The 20,223-nt window shown below is 37.2% G+C and overlaps 1 protein-coding gene across 1 annotated transcript in view; it reads right to left on the bottom strand.

Annotated features, from left to right (window-relative positions):
* Positions 1 to 14,873: 14,873 nt before the first annotated feature.
* The window catches only part of LOC126194731 (activin receptor type-1), a 102,657-nt gene continuing 97,307 nt past the window's right edge, over positions 14,874 to 20,223 (bottom strand). The window contains exon 9 of the mRNA XM_049932983.1: positions 14,874 to 15,727. Coding sequence (XP_049788940.1) covers positions 15,587 to 15,727 — 141 coding nt within the window. The 3' untranslated portion in view covers positions 14,874 to 15,586. The remainder of the gene's footprint in view (positions 15,728 to 20,223) is intronic.

The following is a 20,223-nucleotide window of genomic DNA, read 5'->3' as shown; positions in this document are numbered from 1 at the left end:
TGGTCGATAAATAGTTTAGACAAGAAGAGAATAGAAGCTTTCAAAATGTGGTGCTACAGAAGAATTCTGAAGATTAGATGGGTAGATCACATAACTAATGAGGAGGTATTGAATAGAATTGGGGAGACGAGGAGTTTGTGACACAACTTGACTAGAAGAAGGGATCAGTTGGTAGGACTAGTTCTGAGGCATCAAGGGATCACCAATTTAGTACTGGAGGGCAGCGTGGAGGGTAAAAATCATATAGGGAGACCAAGAGATGAATACACTAAGCAGATTCAGAAGGATGTAGGGTGCAGTAGGTACTGGGAGATGAAGAAGCTTGCACAGGATAGAGTAGCACGAAGAGCTGCATCAAACCAGTCTCAAGACTGAAGACCACCACAACAACAACAACAACTAGATTTTCAGTTTAGTACAAGCTTAGCTCCTGCTCAGACCAGTTGTTTGGACTTGGTAAAATGTAATATTACTTCATTGACGTTTATAAAGGGAAGAATTATTATTTTGATCGATGAATAACAGAAAAATGAGAATTCACCAAATCACTGTTCACGTGGATCTGAATACTGAACATTGGTGAAAAGCAAAACAGAAGTAATTGGAGAAATAGAATAAAAGAAGTAGTAATCTGACTTTGATTTTTATTATGCAGTTATTGTTTTATGCAGACCACAAAGGAGATTTACTGAGAAGCACATACTGATCACTTTAATTTTGACTCTGATGCTCGGAATTTCCACTATCAATTTACATCTCCTGGAAGAAGATAACCACAAGATACTGGTGGTTTGTTCACGTGTTATGACACTGAAAGATGAACCCGTTGCCAAACTGTTCACTGTAATGTTGGATAATGCAATGGAGGATCCTGTCTTATTACTACACAGACCTCAACTATCTACAATACTGATATGACACGTCTGACATCTGTACATGGTACTGGCCCACTTCCCTGTTGTTTAATACATGCCTAAGGTGTGCACTGCCGCCTCCACACTCTTCTGCAATGAGCAGTTCGCAGTGTGTGGCAGGCACATCTTGCACTCATCAGTGAGGTAAACCCTATGTCATTGATCCCAGTTCCTTTCCGGACATTCCATTGCCCACCTTCTGCATGCACCACAGTACTGGGATTCTTGTACTGCTGCTTGTAATGGATGCCTGTAGGCCAAATTGATCGTATAGTCATGGATGTGAACTACAAGGGCAACCCAAAAAGTAGATTATATTCTGACATAAAAAAGGTTTTATTAATTTGAAAGTGCCCTTAAGTAGTACTTTCCAGCATAGTCTCCACACAAATTTAGGCACTTGCCATAGCAGTGAACAAGCTTTAAAATTCGATTGTCATAAAATTATACCACTGGAGACATCAATCAGTTAGTCATGCTCTCCCGCTGATTTGCGTCATCGTCACAGCACTTTGTTGTAAACCGGGTCTTCATCTTTGGAAATGGTGGGTAAGATGATGATGATGATGATAGGTTTGTGGGGCACTCAACTGCGCTGTCATCAGTGCCTGTATAAAGTCCCAATTTTTACACAGTCCAGTTGAGCGACTGTCACTGATGATGATGATGAGGAGGAGGAGGAGGAGGAGGAGGAGGAGGGAGAGGACAACACAAACACCCAGTCCCTGGGCAGAGAAAATCCGCAACTCAGTCAGGAATCGAACTCGGGGCCGTGTGATCCAGCAGCAGCAATGCTAGCCACAAGACCACGAGCTGTGGACAACAAATCGGTAGTCACTGGGTGAAAGATCTGCACTGTACAGCTGATGAGGAAACACCTCTCACTTCAAAGCATTCAGTCCTTCACGAGTGCGATTTGCTGTGTGTAGTCGAGCATTGTCGTGCAAGAAAAAAATTTCCTCTAGCAAGCATTTTATTGATTTTTTGCGGGGGATTTGTGTGCCCTCATTCCATAGACCGCAGTCTGGTCTCACTGTTCACTTGTTTGGTCCAAGTCTCATCTCCAGTTACAGTTTGATTACGTAATGAGTCACCATCTTTTTCATACGAATCCAGAAATGTCAATGATGCAGCCATACTCTGGTTCTTGTGGTTTTTCTCTCCAGATTTTTGGTACCCATCTTGCACAAAATTTGTGATCACCTTCTGGGCAACAGTTTGATGCAACTAACTTTGTGAAATTTGTGGAAAACTAAACACAAGCTTGTCTTTGTGAATCAGCAGTTTTCTTGAACCTTCTCATCAACTTTTGTGGCCACTTCACCAGTCACAATGCTCAGTTGTCCACCTCCCTCTTCATCATGAACATTAGTTTAGCCACTTTTATGCCTACTGCACTGCTGGCACACTCCACTTTCAATGATTACATTATTTCTATACACTTCACACAGCTGTCTACATATTTCAATCAGTTTTTGTTCTTTTGCCAACAAAAACCTTATTACTGACGGTATTTCACAACTCATGGAATTTTTGATTGCAGCACACATTTAAAACTTTTATTGTGAAATAATGAGAAACAACATGAACCTCATGCTGACATGTCTGGATGCCAACTGAACAGACAAATGCTCAGACAATGATATGGCAGCACTAGCTCTACCCATTGTTGCTGTAGTCGAAAACTTTCTGCATAGACCTTGTATCTGTATCAGTACAGCTCTCCCATCTGCATCCGAGAAGGTGGCACACAGTTCTTTTGCTTTCTCCCTGAGGTGACATACACATGGTAGTTTGTAGACAACAGTCATAATCTAATGTCATTGTCTGGAGGCAATACAGACTTTCAATGTTTTGTATCTCACTAGAGTGGCTGAATGTTCAGCTGACATCACTGTGATGTACACTACTTTGGCAAGCAACTTACCATGCTGAGAACCAGAGGCATGCATTCTGGGTATGCTAGGTAAGCGCTGGTTACCCATACAAATTTTCAATAGTGAAAATAACTCTAATTTTTCTGTTGTCAGTCCTCTGTGTTCTGGAAACATAAATGTTTCTTCCGCAACTTGTGCTTCTGCAGTGGGAAAGCTGCAACCCTTACCGCTGAGCTAAGAGCTGCTGTCATGCGATACGCGATGTGGAGTGCATATGTGTGCGCATGGCATAGGCGAGATTTTGAGCAACTCGGGAGAGCTGCGAGGCTTTCGCTGCCCTGTTAGTTAGCTCACGTGTGAAGTGTGCATGCACCGCAGGCAAGCTCTGAGCCTTCTACTGTCCAGTTAGGTAGCTAACACATCGCGACATATTTTTTTCAAGTTATTGTTTCTAGACAACCCAAGTTCTGAAAACACAATTTTTTTCTTTGGAGTGAAAGAGAAGTTTGAATTAGAATTGTTGCGAGAAGACTTTCGAAGTTCAAAACACAATATCAGTATAATGTAAGTATGGTAGTCATTTACTTATTTTATGTTTCATTGTGTTGGTTTGTTGATTACAATATGATAAACAATTACAGTCTTAAATGTATGAGACTGATATCACAAATTAATATTTACGCAAAGCTTTTTAAAGTTGTAATTTGCTTCAGTCTCGTACATATATCACTGATATATAGGCTGTAAAAATTTCTCAAGACTCATAAAAATTTCATTTATTAATTACGTTTTTCTTTATTCTCTGTAATTACACAGTATGGTGGAGGCAGAGTGTATAATAGAACAATTGTTCAACTTTTCAAAATGTCTCAATATAGCAGGACAGACTGGATTGCAGGTAGCTCAATGTTTCACAAACTTTATTGCTGGCCATGTTACTGTTCGCAAAAGAACAAACTGCATGGTCAAACAATGGATGTAATAACCTCAGGGGTAGTGGCAGGGGTGGGGGGAGGAGCTATGGGGAGCTATAGTCCCCCCCTCTCTGCCCAAATGGAGTATCATATTACACTGGATAAAATGACTTCAGAAATCAGTGAATATATTTTTTCAACAGATTCACTCAATTTTTTTATAATTATGTAGCAAAATAGGTGGCAATGTATTTCAAATACATTTTAACAAAAGAATAAGAGTGACAATTAGCTTACTATCTAAACCAATAAACATCATTTAACTTAAAATAAGCGTCTTATTATTTATTAATATACTTTGGATGTATATTAATGTACGAGTACCACTTAACAATAATCAAGAAAGCTAAATATGCCAGGTATGCCTACCAACACTTAAACTGCTGACCCTAGTAGACATGTTTTTACCCTGAACTCCAAAACAGTTACCAAAAACTACTTTAAGCAACACCAAATTTTACCAATTTGTCGGTGGAGGACCCCCAACTCTCCTTTTGCTAAGTGATATTCCATTCCCCCAACCCCCCTCCCTGCCATTGGGCCATTAGGTGGACTCCTGTTACTGGAACTTAGAGACCATCAGAATGAGACAATGCAAGGAAGAAGCAAGATGGATCATGTGGAGAACTAGCAACACCAACAGCAGAGAGAAGTAGTAATTGACGTAAGTTTAGGTCCACTCTAATAGGTGATTATGTCAAACAATGACATGTAGTGTTGGTCCTTATATGGCCATACGTATATGAAGTTTGAAGTTGAAATGGATGTTAAATAGACCATGTCTGATAGGCATCCTAGGAAAACAGAATGGGCTGTATATACAAAAGACCTAAACTCACACTTATCTGAAATCAGAACTCTGATAAGGAATCCAGTAAATTGTGAGGAAATGTCAGACATAGCGACATCTGCTATTATGACCTTGTGTTTAGAAAACTGCCCAGTCACCAAGAAGCACGCAACAGGAGCGTTCCTTGGTGGAACAATAGACTGGAGCTGCAAAGGATGCAGGTAAGAAGACTGTTCAATCTTGCAAGAAGGAAGGGACTGTGGGCAAAATATCAGGTGGCTCTTGCCAAATACAACCTCATGATTAAGCAAGTGACACTATCAGCCTGGAAGATATTCTGTGATGAAGTGGAAGGTACAGTCAGTTGTGCTGGACTTCACAAAATTCTCACAAGAACGCCAACTAATCGAAGATGTACCCTAAAGGAGGAGGATGGTGAGTATACAAGGACAGTGAATCCAAAGCTGGATGTGCTCCTCAAGACTCACTTCCCTCACTGCACTCTGGTAGACAACAATGACCAAGATTCAGTTCCTGAGAGGTAAAGGGAGAACTGGGAACCTGGCAAAGAATGTGTTGATTTCAAAAAAATCCAATGGATGGTGAGAACAGCTCAATTGTTCAAGTCACCAGGCTCAGATGGAATCTTTCCAGCTCTACTGCAACAAGCAGGAGCATGGCCAGTTAAAGGCTACTGCAGTCACCAGAGTCATGGGGGTCCCCAAGACTGGGGGCCCTGCCATAAGCCCCATAAATATTTGTTCTTACTTAATAATAACTGGTTTTCTGTTAAAAGAAAAATAATATTTATATTTAGAATGTTAACAGATTCCATTCATGCTAGTCCCAGTACTAGCTTACCCGTGACTTAGCATGCACTTACCGTGTGAAGTCATGAAAAGTCAGTACTTAATAAACTCCTGTACAGCTTGTATACATATCATGAACATACAAATTGTACACAAAATTACATTCCAGAAAAAGAGTAGGGGGTCCCAAACTTAGATTTTGATGGTGCCCCCAGAATTCCTTAAACGGGCCTGAGCAAGAGAGATTTTAATTACACTCCTATGTAGGCTGTTTTAAAGTTAGCCTAGCAGCAGGAATCATTCCTAATGCTTGGAGAACAGTGAAGGTTGTTTCCATTCTAAAAGCAGGGAGAACTGATCATTCCAAGATGAAGGATATGACACAGATCAGTCTGTCCTCCTTTGATTTGAAATGAAATAAATTATATTTGATCCTTTAGGATTACATGGTCTCCCGTGAATGTACATGTAACATGTCATGTCAAAAATAGAAAACATTCATTATCACATACTACCTAACCATTTTTTTTACATTCTGACATTGTTGATTATAAGTAACAATATATACAAATTTGAATCAACAATGTAGGAATATCAACAATGTAGGGAAAGATAAATTTCTACTTACTGTAAAGAAGACACATCAGGTTGCAGACAGACATGATTAAAAGACACTCACAAATAGCTTTCAGCCACAGCCTTCGTCAGTAAAGAGGGAGTCGCACACACAACAATCACAACACACACAAGCAAGCACGCCTCACACACACGACCGCCAACTCCAGCATCTTGGGCTGTGAATGTTGTGTGTCTCTCTCTTAACGTATGAAGGCCGTGTCCGAAAGCTCTTGTCAGTGTATTTTAATCATGCCGGTCTGCAACTTGACGTGTCTTCTGTATAGTAAGCAGCAATCTGTTTTTTGCTATATACAAATTTAATGCGATAAGTACTCTTCAACACCGTAAAATTCCTTTTCCACAAGATAGTTTTTGAAAACTTAGTGTCACTTACATTGTCATGCAGTTGGTGGGGTACACAAACATTTGTAGTCCACTCTCCACTATCTTTTGAGACATATATCGTAGTTTTATATATGTACAAGGATCTAAAAGTTAAGATGCTGGTTCGTTTGAAGCAGTTTTTGCATGATTCAGAAGTCTTTCTTCTTAATACGATCCTGATCGTTTTTTCTTATATTGTAAACACCCTTTTTTATTTTTTGAATGTTCGATTTCTCCACACTACACTGCAGGTATGGTTTGAAGAGTCCATAGCATACTGTGCACAATAACACTCCATACTGCAGGTATGGTTTGAAGAGTTCATAGTTCACTGTACACAGAAGCTGTTTGTCTGCATACTATGAAAACTCCCTCATTATGAATGTGTGAGAGCTGAGTTTCTTACAGACAGAATAAATATATTGTTTCCATTTCAGCTTGTTATCCACAGCAATACCTAAGAATCTAGTGGATTCTAATTCTTCCAGTCTTGTTTCACCCCACTCTAAACCCATGTGCACAGCCTTCTCTTTATTTCTGAACACTGCATACATAGCCATTTTTTAGGTTTATAACAAGTCCATTTTCCACAAGCCACTGAGCTGTGGTGTTTGCAGATAAGTATGTGCTTCTCTCAAGCTGTACCACAGTTTGGTCAATATTCAGTATTGTCATGTCATCTGCATGCAATATTTTCTTCTCGTTCTCTTCAACACCTAAGCCATTAACAAACAGACTAAACAGCAATGGTCCTATTATGGATCCCTGCAGTACTCCATATCTTGTCACTTGGCAACCTGCACACACAAAACTGTCCAACGTCATCAGTCACTACACCAGTAATTTCAAAATCTTTTTCTCTAGCTATGGATAACCTCACAGCTTTACTGTTTGCAGTCTTTACGGGCTTTCCTGTTTTTTAAAATATATAGAAACTCCGCCACTTTCACGTTTACATCTACAGAAGTATATGGATAAGATATAGTCTTTTATTGTCAAGTTAGCTATCTGACTTTCAACTAGATCCTGATCACTGTTACATAGTATGTCTGGTTGTATTTCACTTAGGACTACTATTGCTTCTAGTTTCTTGGCCTCCGCTACTAAATACAGAGCAGAGCTCATAGCACTAAGTGTGCGAATGAGTTACGCAAGGGAACACCTGAAATACAAACTTGGATCAATGATTACAGGTTTTGTTGAGTGAACTGCAAAATCTGTCTGTGCCTGGTGATCATAACAGAAATGTGTGGAGGTGGCCAGTTACAAAGCAAGTCCAAGGTTTGCAGGCCCACAGGGAGGTGGGACAGTCACGGTTTGAGCCTGTATGTTGTGTATGGGTGTTTGTCTTTTATTTGAGGGAAGAGCAGTACTAGAACAGGAACTAGCAGCCTATTGTTAACTGTACAGGTAACATTTCAGTGATGAGGTCATCTTTCAAGGTGTCAATCTCACGAGTAAACTGTCTCTACATTGTGAATACTTTCCTTCCAGGGACAGCAATTGATCAAATCGAATGCCTCCAACATCTGCTGGTACGAACCCACCTGAGCACACTTGGGACCAGTTGAGACTTGCAGCACTTCACCATAGAGACCCTCCTGACTCTTCCGACATCCTCAGGAGGGCCGTCGTCATAATGTGGTACACGCTCAAGCAGAAATGTCATGAGCACATTTTGCGCAGTATGCCAAGGAGAATCCAAGGACATTGCAAGGCATTAGGTGGAGCAGCATGGTAACCTGACAGACTGTTTTCATTTAATGCATGTGGGTTTTTGAACTCACCGCTTTTATTTGTATTGTTTTGTCTTTAACTCACATTATTTTTTATTTATTTCTTCAGGCTTATTCTTTGATTCCCAGCTCCCCTTCAATAAAGGCCTACACAGTTTTGTTGATAGGCAGGTGATGAAAACCTTTGAGCCATTTTTGCTATGCGTGTCTAGCTCTTATTGGGGGGGGGGGGGAGTTATGATTCTAAAATGTTTATCACTTCTCCCATATCTCAAAGTAGCTTGGTATTGTGACACACAAATGTAGCAGATTGAATAATGAGTTTGAAAGGGAGTAGCTCAACAGTAACACTGGCTTCTGTTTATTAAATTCATTTATCAATACAGCTCACTTATCAATACAGCTGTGTTTGATCAAAATTTATTAACTCTTGCATAATCAATTTTCGGATACAAAAATCCCGCCACTGGGCACGTTTTACCTCACATGATGGTCGTTCGGTTGGTTAGCGATTGTTGTGCTCTTGGGATACGTGCAGACTTTGGGGTTGGTTAGCATTGTACTCTCTAAAAGTGCTCCAGAGTGAGATTTACAAATCCTGAAACTGATTGCATGTGAGTTAATATATTTTCAAAGTACACAACTGTGTTGTCAAATAAGTTTAACAAACATAAAACTGCAGAAATATTCTCTGCAAAACAGATGATATGTAAATCTGTTGTTACAAAAGTGTATTTAGTCGCAAATAAGCAAAATATGCCCTGTGAAACTAACAGGATATACATGGTATCACTTGCTGGTAGTAGGATTAGCAATTACACAATTGGAATATAAGTATTTAAGAACTCACATATTGCTTTCTTTATTCAACTATGTATGATACAAGGATTATAGCTATACACAGTAAATAACAACTGCAACAGTGATTATGTAAGAATGAAATCAACAAACAAATGTTTTAATAAAAATAACTTGCAGTAATAGTATTAAACAGGAGACTGATATAGGGTACTTCTCATGTACAAATACTTTTATTAATATTAATCATTAATTTTTTGTACAGGAATCTGATACGTTGTTTTATTGTATGATTTTAAAATTAAGAATTTTATATTGTGGATGATATATATTTATAATTGATTGATTCTGTTGATATGAATAACAATTAAATAAAAAACACTATTTAAACAAAATTAATATAATTTCATTAACCTGATATGTAACTTTATATTAATGCTGAATTTAAAATACATTATAAAGTAAATGTTACAAAATGTGAACAACATTTAATACAGACATAATCTCAATGTTATACAATAAAATCTGAGTTTCGCATCAGATAGGACAATGTAAATTTAATACTGATTACTGAGGAACAAAATTGTCCAATACCTCAAAATATTAAATTTACATGATTATATATATATATTATACTGGCTAGTAATGCAAGCATGATTAGTTATTAACCCACTACACTGGCAACTGCAAAATCAGACTTCTCATATGATACAACATTCGATATGACATGTTATATTTAAAATTATTATTTATTGTTATATTTGATTATAAAAATATCAGAAGCTTTTAAAATTATAAGTCACCACTAAATAGTGGTACTAAACAGAAGATATGTATTCTGATTATGCTTCAGAAATACTGAAACCAGTGCAGTTTAGATCATCCCTCATACAGTAGACCAGACTATACGTTAGAGACTGCATTTGACAGGCATCACTCATGAAGGTTCCTACTGTCTAGGTGTCACTATTGCATTGCTAGCCAGGTAAAACAGAGTGTGAAGGAAATAGTCATAAGCGCTTCCATTCTGATAAGCAAATATGAACCTTTAAATATGGGAATCACAGGAATCTAAAGCAACTGAAATGTCAATTTACAACCTCATATTAAACTATTTTGCTAAAAATATGTTTTCCACATCACACTGATGCATTTCACGGCAACAACCATATATACATTCATTTCAAGAACTATGAGCAAAATTTACGGCGATCTTCAGAAAGGAAAAATAAAACTGAACAGTGGTAGGAGTAAGTACAGACATATTCAATTACATACAGCTTTCCCTAGCCCCTCACAAAATAGTGAATCACACCCCTTCCCCCCCGACCCTACACACACACACACACACACACACACACACACACACACGGTTCTTCTCTAGACAAATAAATGTTCTAAACATCAAACATTAATAATCAATTGTCAAAAAGTTATATACCTTTATATTCATTATATTTTTATGCATGGGTGGAACAAATATATTCTGTCAAATGCAATGAACAGTAAAACATGCTAAGAGTAACATTTAAATGTTTATAAACATACAGAATGAAATAAACATTTTATGAAAAGGCGAACACTTTGGTAGCACTTGCATTATTTGATGGAAAGACTTGCAATGCTTGGCCTTTTACATAGGTCTGTGTAACAGATCCATTTTTCTTTTCACACCAAAGCAATGATGACTTTCATTCATAATGCTTTGCTTATTAAATAAATTCATTTTACTTTATCTGGTGCACCTTTCAATTTATGCATGTCATGTGCTTATCTACACATTAGCAATGGAAGTCAGATGACAGACAACTATTCAAACACAGAACACACTCTTGTTACTTACAAAAATGATTAACATTAACTACAATGAGTCTATAAAATTTAATTTAACGGTACGAGCTAATAAGTGTTTTTCTCGGAAATATTTTAATGCATTTCAAAAAATATTGGGAGGATAAGTACATCATGAAGACCAAAAGGTTTGACAATATATTGCCTTTTTCTTGTCATTGATAAGGTTCTATATTCTCTTACATATAAAAAACCAGAAGAATGAACAGGAATCACTCTGATAAACTGGAAATAGCAATCCACAGAAAATCATGTCTGATCAGTATGCTTAGCCACAGTGAGCATATTACTTTCATTTGATAAATAATTTAAAACAAAATATTATTCATAAAAACATATATGATATGACTTCTGTTATTTAATCAACTAATGGGGGCTAATGTTTGTACATTTAAAAGATATGGTTCATTCTAAAATTGATATCAACTCCCCACTGATGAATCCCATTATATCTATGTATCAGGCCATATTCTGAAAATTTTGGTGACACACAAATTTATAAGTTGTGCACAACAGAGGTGTGCAATATTATCTCACCCCTTGTGTGAATAACAGAAACCTGAAATACACACCGAGGCAGAACAATAAATCAACAAATTGCATCACATTGTTCCAGAAAATGGGGGAAAAAAAAAAAAATATTTTCTTGGACATAAAATTTGAACGAAGCAAATAAGGGCAAAGCTAACAATATAATAAATATTCCAGAATGGCATGGGGCAAACACAATAATTACTATATGACAAAAAATACTGAACTTTCGTAGCTACAATACTAATACCCGTCATCAAAATATTAACTCATACTAATGGAGTGTGCAGTTAACTACTTAGGATATTGTACACAAAAACCATGGTTAATTAAAGTTTAGTAATATTAGGTGCGATGAACAAAAAACAAACTGATGCATTTTGTTAGTTTTGTTGTTCCAATTGATACAGCAGTTCACACCTTTGACAATGGTGATGAATCACAGTATACAATAAATATGCAATTATTATTTAAGCAAGGCTAATGAAGGAAGAAAAAGTTTTGATAACTAAGGTACAAATTAATGTCCAAATTCCAATTTCAAATAGTTACAGAAATATTAACCAATAAAAAGCAGCAAGCAATGAACACATTCGAAGAGAATATTCACAGACAAACAATTCTAAACTTAATTATATTTGTTTCATGAAAAATGAAAAGTGAGTTTTAACTAAATGAAACCTAAAACACATTTCTACAACTGCAGGCAAATACTACAACCATAATGAATCCCATCACTGGCCACATACATACTTTCTTGACAAAACTGATAAGAAAATGGGCAACCCATCCACGCACGAACACTGTCCCTTATCCTTGCAAACACAAGTTGCACAGTGAAGGGGGAAAAAAAGACAACCTAACTGAGAAAGACAAATGATAATAAAAAAATTAAGGACTGTGGTCATACTGCATCAATAATTCATTATTTTTCAGTATATCTCTATATTCAACAATAACTGATATTTGTGACATAGCAGAAGTGGCTACATGTGAAAATAATATAACTTAAATACATAAAGCTGTTGCTTTTGCTATTTGTAGTTCCAGATGTATAACTGATATCAAGCAAATATTTCACATATTATACCAAACGTTTTTGTAGAGTATACTAGTTTATCAATAAGCAATTAGAACATAAGTTATAATATACAAATTGAACACCATCACTGGTATAATGTAACATTGTGCATATGCAAACTATTTGTGTCAGTGCTACAGATTCTCACACTAAATTCTTTGGAGCATCACTGCTACTGAAGTGGAACAAGCATTGAATGCCAGCAAAATTCACATTAATTCTCAGCTTTTTTAGCACAATAATTTGCTCACACTAAGGATACTTTGTACCATCAATAAATGGCCTTACATTTCTCTTTCAAATATGCACACCTGCCAAAAGTATAACAACACTGGAAGGAAAAGCTTGTAAAGAACCGTTTACTGTACATTGCAATTCAATGGGTTATCAAAAAAGATTAAACTTTTAATTATTGAGCTAGTTATGTCTGAAGAGTAACTGACTGCACTACAAAGTCTATTGTTTTGAAGTAGACGCCAGTAAGTTTCAAAGTTAAAACTTATTTTGTTCACTGTATGGTAACTCTGATTCATGTATCTTATGTTCGCACATACTTAAATTAGTTTGTGAGATCATAATTATGTCTCAACAAAATGACAGGAGAAAAATTAACATGTGCATTTTTCTAGCAGCCAATATGATGGTAGATACTAATACGCTTAGGAAAGTAAGTAGTTTTCTTACTACTGTATCCTTTGTCAACAGAATGCAGTCACTTCTCATACATGTGTTTCAAACATTTCCTTAACGCCAATTAATAGGTTTCAGGAGATCTGCAACAATGATTGCATCCAACTTATCATCACAGAGTATCATAACTATCTGCTACTTTTACAATGAATATTAAAAAAATCATCTATGGTTTGTGAGTAAACTTAAAATCATCATCACTTAGCAGGATGTGGCTAAACTTGTCTGAAACAAAGACTATAATATCTTCATTATCCACAATATCTCAGTTATCAGTATCATCCACTCTTATTGCAACTTCTGTACAAAACTTTTGATTAGATTCAGCTGTCTACTACTCATTTCCTCTTAGCTTCTCTTACTTTTAAAAGACAATGGACGCAAGACTTTCATTCTCAAACAATATTGTTACGACCACATTTCCTCATATTTCAAAATACCTGCAGAGGCTACTGTAATTAAATATACAATTTTGTGCAATTGACACTGAATTTACAAGTACATCAGCTCCAGATCAACAATAAAAAACACTAATTTGCCTTTTTCACTGATTGTAAACAATCTGTTTGGTTTATCATCCCCGCCTCCCCCCAATCTCCATAATACTGTTTTGTCTTTATGACACACAAGACAGTCATCCTCTGCATTCATCCATTTCAGAAATATTACATATACCTATTATTCAATTGTGCAAAGAAACTGCACCATAGCCTTCAATCTTTTAACATTCATTTTCCAGATTTCATATTTTGTCTTTCCCTACAATCTCTTACAACAGTAGTACAATTCTTTACAATAGCAAGTCTTTGGTCAGAGACTGAACTGCTTATCTGAATCTTCTGCTTGTGTCCGGTGATAACACACTAAAGCAGTATCCAAAATAATGCTTGTTTGCTAGCCATAACAGTATAATCAAAGTTTTGCTGGGCTGACTGAGTAGAAATGATTGTCTAAAAAGTTTTTGAGGATGTGACAATGAAAAGGGTTGTTAAATTACACACTGCACAATATGAGCAATCAACACAACACTTGATGGGCCATAAAACAACACTATTAATCTCAGCACTTTTGGTGAATTACAGCACTGGCTATTAGGATTACAAATTAAGACTACAAATATTTCTCTTATGTGTTCATAATTCATTGTAAAATTCCAAAAGATCTACAAGTGCTCAAATTGCAAGACTGACTCCCATACCGTGGCCAGCAAGCAGGAGAGAAGGAAATTAATTAAAATGTCTTAATGGAAGCTTGCATCCAAAGATGTATGCCTGCATTCTATCCCAGAGGGAAAAATGATGCTTCATTATTAATAGAAGACCAAATTGTTTGAACATAAAAAAATTAGTTTAAATGAAAAGACAACAGACAAGATACAAGGTCACTGCAGGTAATCTAAAATAATGTTCGGAAACTTCACAAACAATCTGTGATAATATAACTGGTTTTATCTTACGAAGTATAAACATAACTACCACCTCTGAATTTTACTGCATGATTATGAAAGAGCAATTAATGCATTAAATTTTTTTTTCCCAAAAGTCTATTGTCTAAAAAAATCTTCACTTTCTTGCAATACCTCCAAAACTGAACTTAATAAAACTTTCAGTTCCTTAGCAGCTTGTTTTTACGTAAGAAGAAAAAGGCTCCAGCACACTAGCACAATACAAAAAGATAGTTAGCACTAAACTTCTAACTAACACAAAATTTAATGGTTGCACAATACATGTCACTAACAAATATACTGTAAATGCAACTCTAAAAATGTTTCTAAAATAAAAATATACTTAACATTTAGAACAGTTACATTAACTGAAACATGCACACACATTCGACATGACCACTGAGTTGTAACTGTGGCACAATACTGTAATTAATTATGGCACATTCAGTTGTAAAGATAAAAGTACTTATTTTGAAGTACAATATGAACAAAATTCACATTGCTTTCAAGCAGCAAGGAAATCAGGCACATTACACACAATATTGCCATAGGAAGGAATCCCCCAGATATGATGGCAGCATATATATGCCACTTAATATCAGAAACAATTCAAAACTAATAAAGTAAACTTTATTATAATTCATACCAATAAAACATGAACAAGTACTTAGTGGACCTTTGTTCATTCTTAAATGGAACAAAGAACCACTGCAACAGTAACAATTTATTTCCCCAAACACATCACATCAACAGCAACATCTCTTATGGGCACACTATACAAACTATGATTCTTCGCAAAATTTCTGATGAAGAATGTCTTCTTTATGAGTTTAAATAAAATATGATTTTAACACCACTCCCATTCATTTTTGAATGTCACTAAAAAAAATCACCAGTCATCTCACAATGATTATGACTTTGCCAAATTTCCTTATTTCTTTTAGAACAAAGAATCTTGGAGAGGTTGGTATTTGGCCTGTTTATGAATGAAACACATTTAACTGGCAAGTATGGGCAATAAGTAAATTCTCACACCATAACAATACACTGAGCAAATATGGCCTCCATACGGCCATGTGTAGAGAATCACTACGAATCGAGGTCCAAGTTAACGTGAACATCGGAAGAAGCCAGTTTTACCAAAGTCTTCTTGATACGAAGAGCAGAAAGTCGGACATTTGGGTTCTGGTGCCAACATTCCTTGATAAGTTTCCCCATTCCACTCAGTGTCTAAAAAGAAAGTAACACCTATGAGAACAATGCACTACAATTTCATCTCTCTCTCTCTCTCTCTCTCTCTCTCTCTCGGGCGCGCACGCGCACACACACACACACACACACACACACACACACACACACACACTCTGTAGAAGCAAAATAAATTGTAATTTATTTTCTGTTGACATACAATACCTTTTTTGTTATTTTGTATTATCAGAATGCTCATTAGTGTCAAAATATGTTGGAGATTAAATGTGACCATATGCATTCACAAGGGGAAGAAAATGGGGGCCTCACACAATATTCGAAGACAATGAATCACTAAGGTAAAAAAAAGATATGGAAGTTTTACAAATTGATCTCCCCGTCTTGCGACACTAAAATGATGTTAGAAATACCTAAGAATCAACTCTGTCCATTGTGGCACATCCGGAGTTGGAGCTGTAACGCATGTCTTCACTGTAAGAAACAGCGTAAAGAATTACTTTAAAACACTACAATGACCCTGTTGTAGCAGAGTCAACTAACAGAAAAGGTATCTACTCTCTTTTTTAGTCATCATTCTTCTGACTAGTTTGCTGTGACTAACCGCAATTTCCTCTCCTGCACCAAACCATCCATCTAAGAGTATAACTTACACCTTGTCCACAATTATTTATTGGATATATTATAATCTTTGTCTTCCAATTTTTGCCCTAAAGTATCTTGAAAGTTTATCTCTGATATCTTAGAACTTGTCATACGTTTCTCCAACTCACAAGCAAACTGTCACCTTTCAACATAATCTAGGCCTCAGGCTATGCTACAGATATGTATCTCATCAGGACTAAGGTTTCCTATTCACATCCATTGGCTTTGCCAACTCGCAACCAAATTGTTATTTTTCAATCAGTACACATGCGGCATTCCAAAATGCTGTGCATAAACACAGGATTTTTCCAGAGCTCATACCTTGGATTCTATAGGTGATAGAAAGGAAAGGTCAAATGTCCTAGCTATCCCTTGGGCTACAGACCATTTGTAAAGCCAACAGAAGGATCGTCTTAGTGTACCTACCCTACGGGATAGGGTCAAATTTTGACTGTTACACACTTCCTGCAGCTTACGCAAGGAGCAAATCAGATGATTTATTAATTTACTTTTTTGCCTTACATATTGTCTATGGTACGCCTTAAAAAGCTTATGGAGGCACCATTTAGTTCATGGACAGTTCACGAGAAAACTCAAAAAACATGATTTTTGGATACCACAACTGAGCCACAGATTTCAAGACTGCTGAAATTTTTACAATATATTCGTTAGAGCCCGATTTCAAACAAACATTAAATTTTTCTTGATGTCTTATCTGTTTACAAGCTACAGATGTTCAAAGTTACCCTAGTTGTACATGTAACATACAGAAGTAAAATCTGGTGCGAGGTAAAATTTAAATAATAAATACCAGCAGAAAAGTGCTCAAATTTTAACAATACATTCTCTAGGCATTTATCTAGAAGTACCATCTCTCTATTTTCATAAATATTTATCCGTTATTGAGAAACACTGCAAAAACATGGTTTTTGGATGCTAAAACTGAGCCACTGGAAGATAGTAGATGGTGACTGTGGTATGGAAAGAGCGAAGGAGACAATGGCAATGTGAGAGAAAGAGAGTGACACAGTGGCAGCGGAACAAAGTTGACAGTGACACAACAGCACTAGGAAAAGAGTGAAGGAGATAGTGCCAGAGGGAGAGCATTAAAGAGAAGGAGAAAGTGCAAGTGGGTGAGAGCCAGTGGTAATGAGAGAGAGAGAGAGAGTCAATGACAATTACAAGAAGGCAGAGAGAGATACTGAGAGTGACAAGAGATAGCAGCAGTGGCAGTAGGAGAGCGCAAGAGGGAGACAGTGGCTGTGAGAGGAGATTGTGATAATAGGATGGTGGGGACTGTGGCTGTGATACAGGAGACAATGAGAACGAGTTTGGCATGAGTAAATGGGAACAGGCAACTGGGAGTAGATGAGTGTGAGCAACTTACAGTGATGGACTAATGTGTGAACACGTTACGGTTAGGGGAAATTGTGAGAGTGAGATGCGAGTTACATATTAAAAACAGTGTGAATATGTTCGGATGCTACAATTTTTAAATGTGCTGAGAACAGTAGACTGAGGCAGCTGGTATCCCACTTTTCAATCAGAATATTTTAAAACAAGAAGTGTAATAGCCTTGTTTGTACTCCGATAAGAGCATTTTCCTTCAGATGTAACCTATACCTTGGGCTACCCTGTGGACCAGACTGTAACTAAAACCTACATAAAAAAGGGGGTATAGGAGGATACACATCAATGTTTTTTTCCCTCCCCGTTTGCACGTGTATGACGTCACACCACATCATTACAGTACCAGTAGGGTAACTTGAAATGTTTTCCATATATTTCTTCCCTTACTGATTCTAGAAAGATCTTCCTTATTTCTTATCATTCCACTCAATTTTCAACATCTTTCCATACCAGCCCAACACAAATGCTTTCAATCTCTTGCTCTCCAAAAGGCCATTACAAAGCTAATTTACTATGATCAGTATTTTAAATTGAAAGTGGTTTACTTACCATTCAAGTACATTGTTATATTGAGTCTGAATATTTTCTTCACTTGATCACAAAGTCTCCTATCATACTAATGGCACAGCACTTGTATAATTCTTCTGACTTTATAGCACCTAGATATAGAGTGGATCACGTGTGCTGCACAGAATACAGGGAACTGCCCCAGAGTCACAGCCAGTTGCAGTTGCCAAGCCTGCTATGCAGTGACTGTATAGAGGCTGTCCCCTTAGGGCCACAAGAAACAGTGCTGCCCGATCTGCACCCAGTCTATGCTCTGCCTTAGCTGCTGACCCGCCTTTGCAAGTAAAGGCAGAAATTTTATTACTCAAGAGAGGTCCACATAATACACCTTGGACCCTATTCGGTGCCAGCCCTGTGCCCCAAGACCACCATCTTTTAATTTACGGGAGTTGTGTCAAATCCATGCCGTGCAGAACTGTTGCCTATTAAATTATAAAACTAGACCAAAAACCTATTACGCTGGTAGCCGTGTTTCAGCAGTGTATATAGTCATTGAGCAAGTCAGTGTATATAGTCATTGAGCAAGCAGTAAAGGAAACAAAAGAAAAATTCGGAGTAGGTATTAAAATTCATGGAGAAGAAATAAAAACTTTGAGGTTCGCCGATGACATTGTAATTCTGTCAGAGACAGCAAAGGACTTGGAAGAGCAGTTGAACGGAATGGACAGTGTCTTGAAAGGAGGATATAAGATGAACATCAACAAAAGCAAAACGAGGATAATGGAATGCAGTCAAATTAAATCGGGTGATGCTGAGGGGATTAGATTAGGAAATGAGACACTTAAAGTAGTAAACGAGTTTTGCTATTTAGGGAGTAAAATAACTGATGATGGTTGAAGTAGAGAGGATATAAAATGTAGACTGGCAATGGCAAGGAAATCGTTTCTGAAGAAGAGAAATTTGTTAACATCGAGTATAGATTTAAGTGTCAGGAAGTCGTTTCTGAAAGTATTTGTATGGAGTGTAGCCATGTATGGAAGTGAAACATGGACGATAACCAGTTTGGACAAGAAGAGAATAGAAGCTTTCGAAATGTGGTGCTACAGAAGAATGCTGAAGATAAGGTGGGTAGATCACGTAACTAATGAGGAGGTATTGAATAGGATTGGGGAGAAGACAAGTTTGTGGCACAACTTGACTAGAAGAAGGGATCGGTTGGTAGGACATGATTTGAGGCATCAAGGGATCACAAATTTAGCATTGGAGGGCAGCGTGGAGGGTAAAAATCGTAGAGGGAGACCAAGAGATGAATACACTAAGCAGATTCAGAAGGATGTAGGTTGCAGTAGGTACTGGGAGATGAAGAAGCTTGCACAGGATAGAGTAGCATGGAGAGCTGCATCAAACCAGTCTCAGGACTGAAGACCACAACAACAACAACAACAACATATAGTCATCTATCTCCATAACAACTGACTGTCACTGGCCAACTATTTTGTGCAAAAAGAAATCTTTATCATATGTCAAACAATGGAAACTTCATGTCATAACACCAACAATATTAGGAAAAGGATGAATTGCTACTCACCATAAAGATGACCTGATGAATTGCAGGGAAACACAATGAAAAGACTTACATATTATATCTTTTGGCCAAAGTCTTATTCAGCAAAGAAAACACACACACACACACACACACACACACACACACACACACACACACAAAAAAAGCAAACACATCTCCTAAAGGTGCGCCTGGCAGTCTCTAGGTCTGCAAGTCCAGTCAGACAGTGCTCTTCTCCCCACCTTCCTGTACCTTGCTATCACTCCCTCTTCCCGCCCCACTCCACACTGATATTCGCATGACATTGCGTTCTGATCACAACTGCTGGTGGTAGTGATCATGTGTGCATGAGATGTGATTGCTTGTATGAATGAGTGTGTGTTTTCTTTGCTGA

The sequence above is a fragment of the Schistocerca nitens genome, chromosome 7 (assembly GCF_023898315.1).
Source record: "Schistocerca nitens isolate TAMUIC-IGC-003100 chromosome 7, iqSchNite1.1, whole genome shotgun sequence".
In the NCBI taxonomy this organism is placed as follows: domain Eukaryota; kingdom Metazoa; phylum Arthropoda; class Insecta; order Orthoptera; family Acrididae; genus Schistocerca; species Schistocerca nitens.
This window is presented reverse-complemented; position numbering and strand designations above follow the sequence as displayed.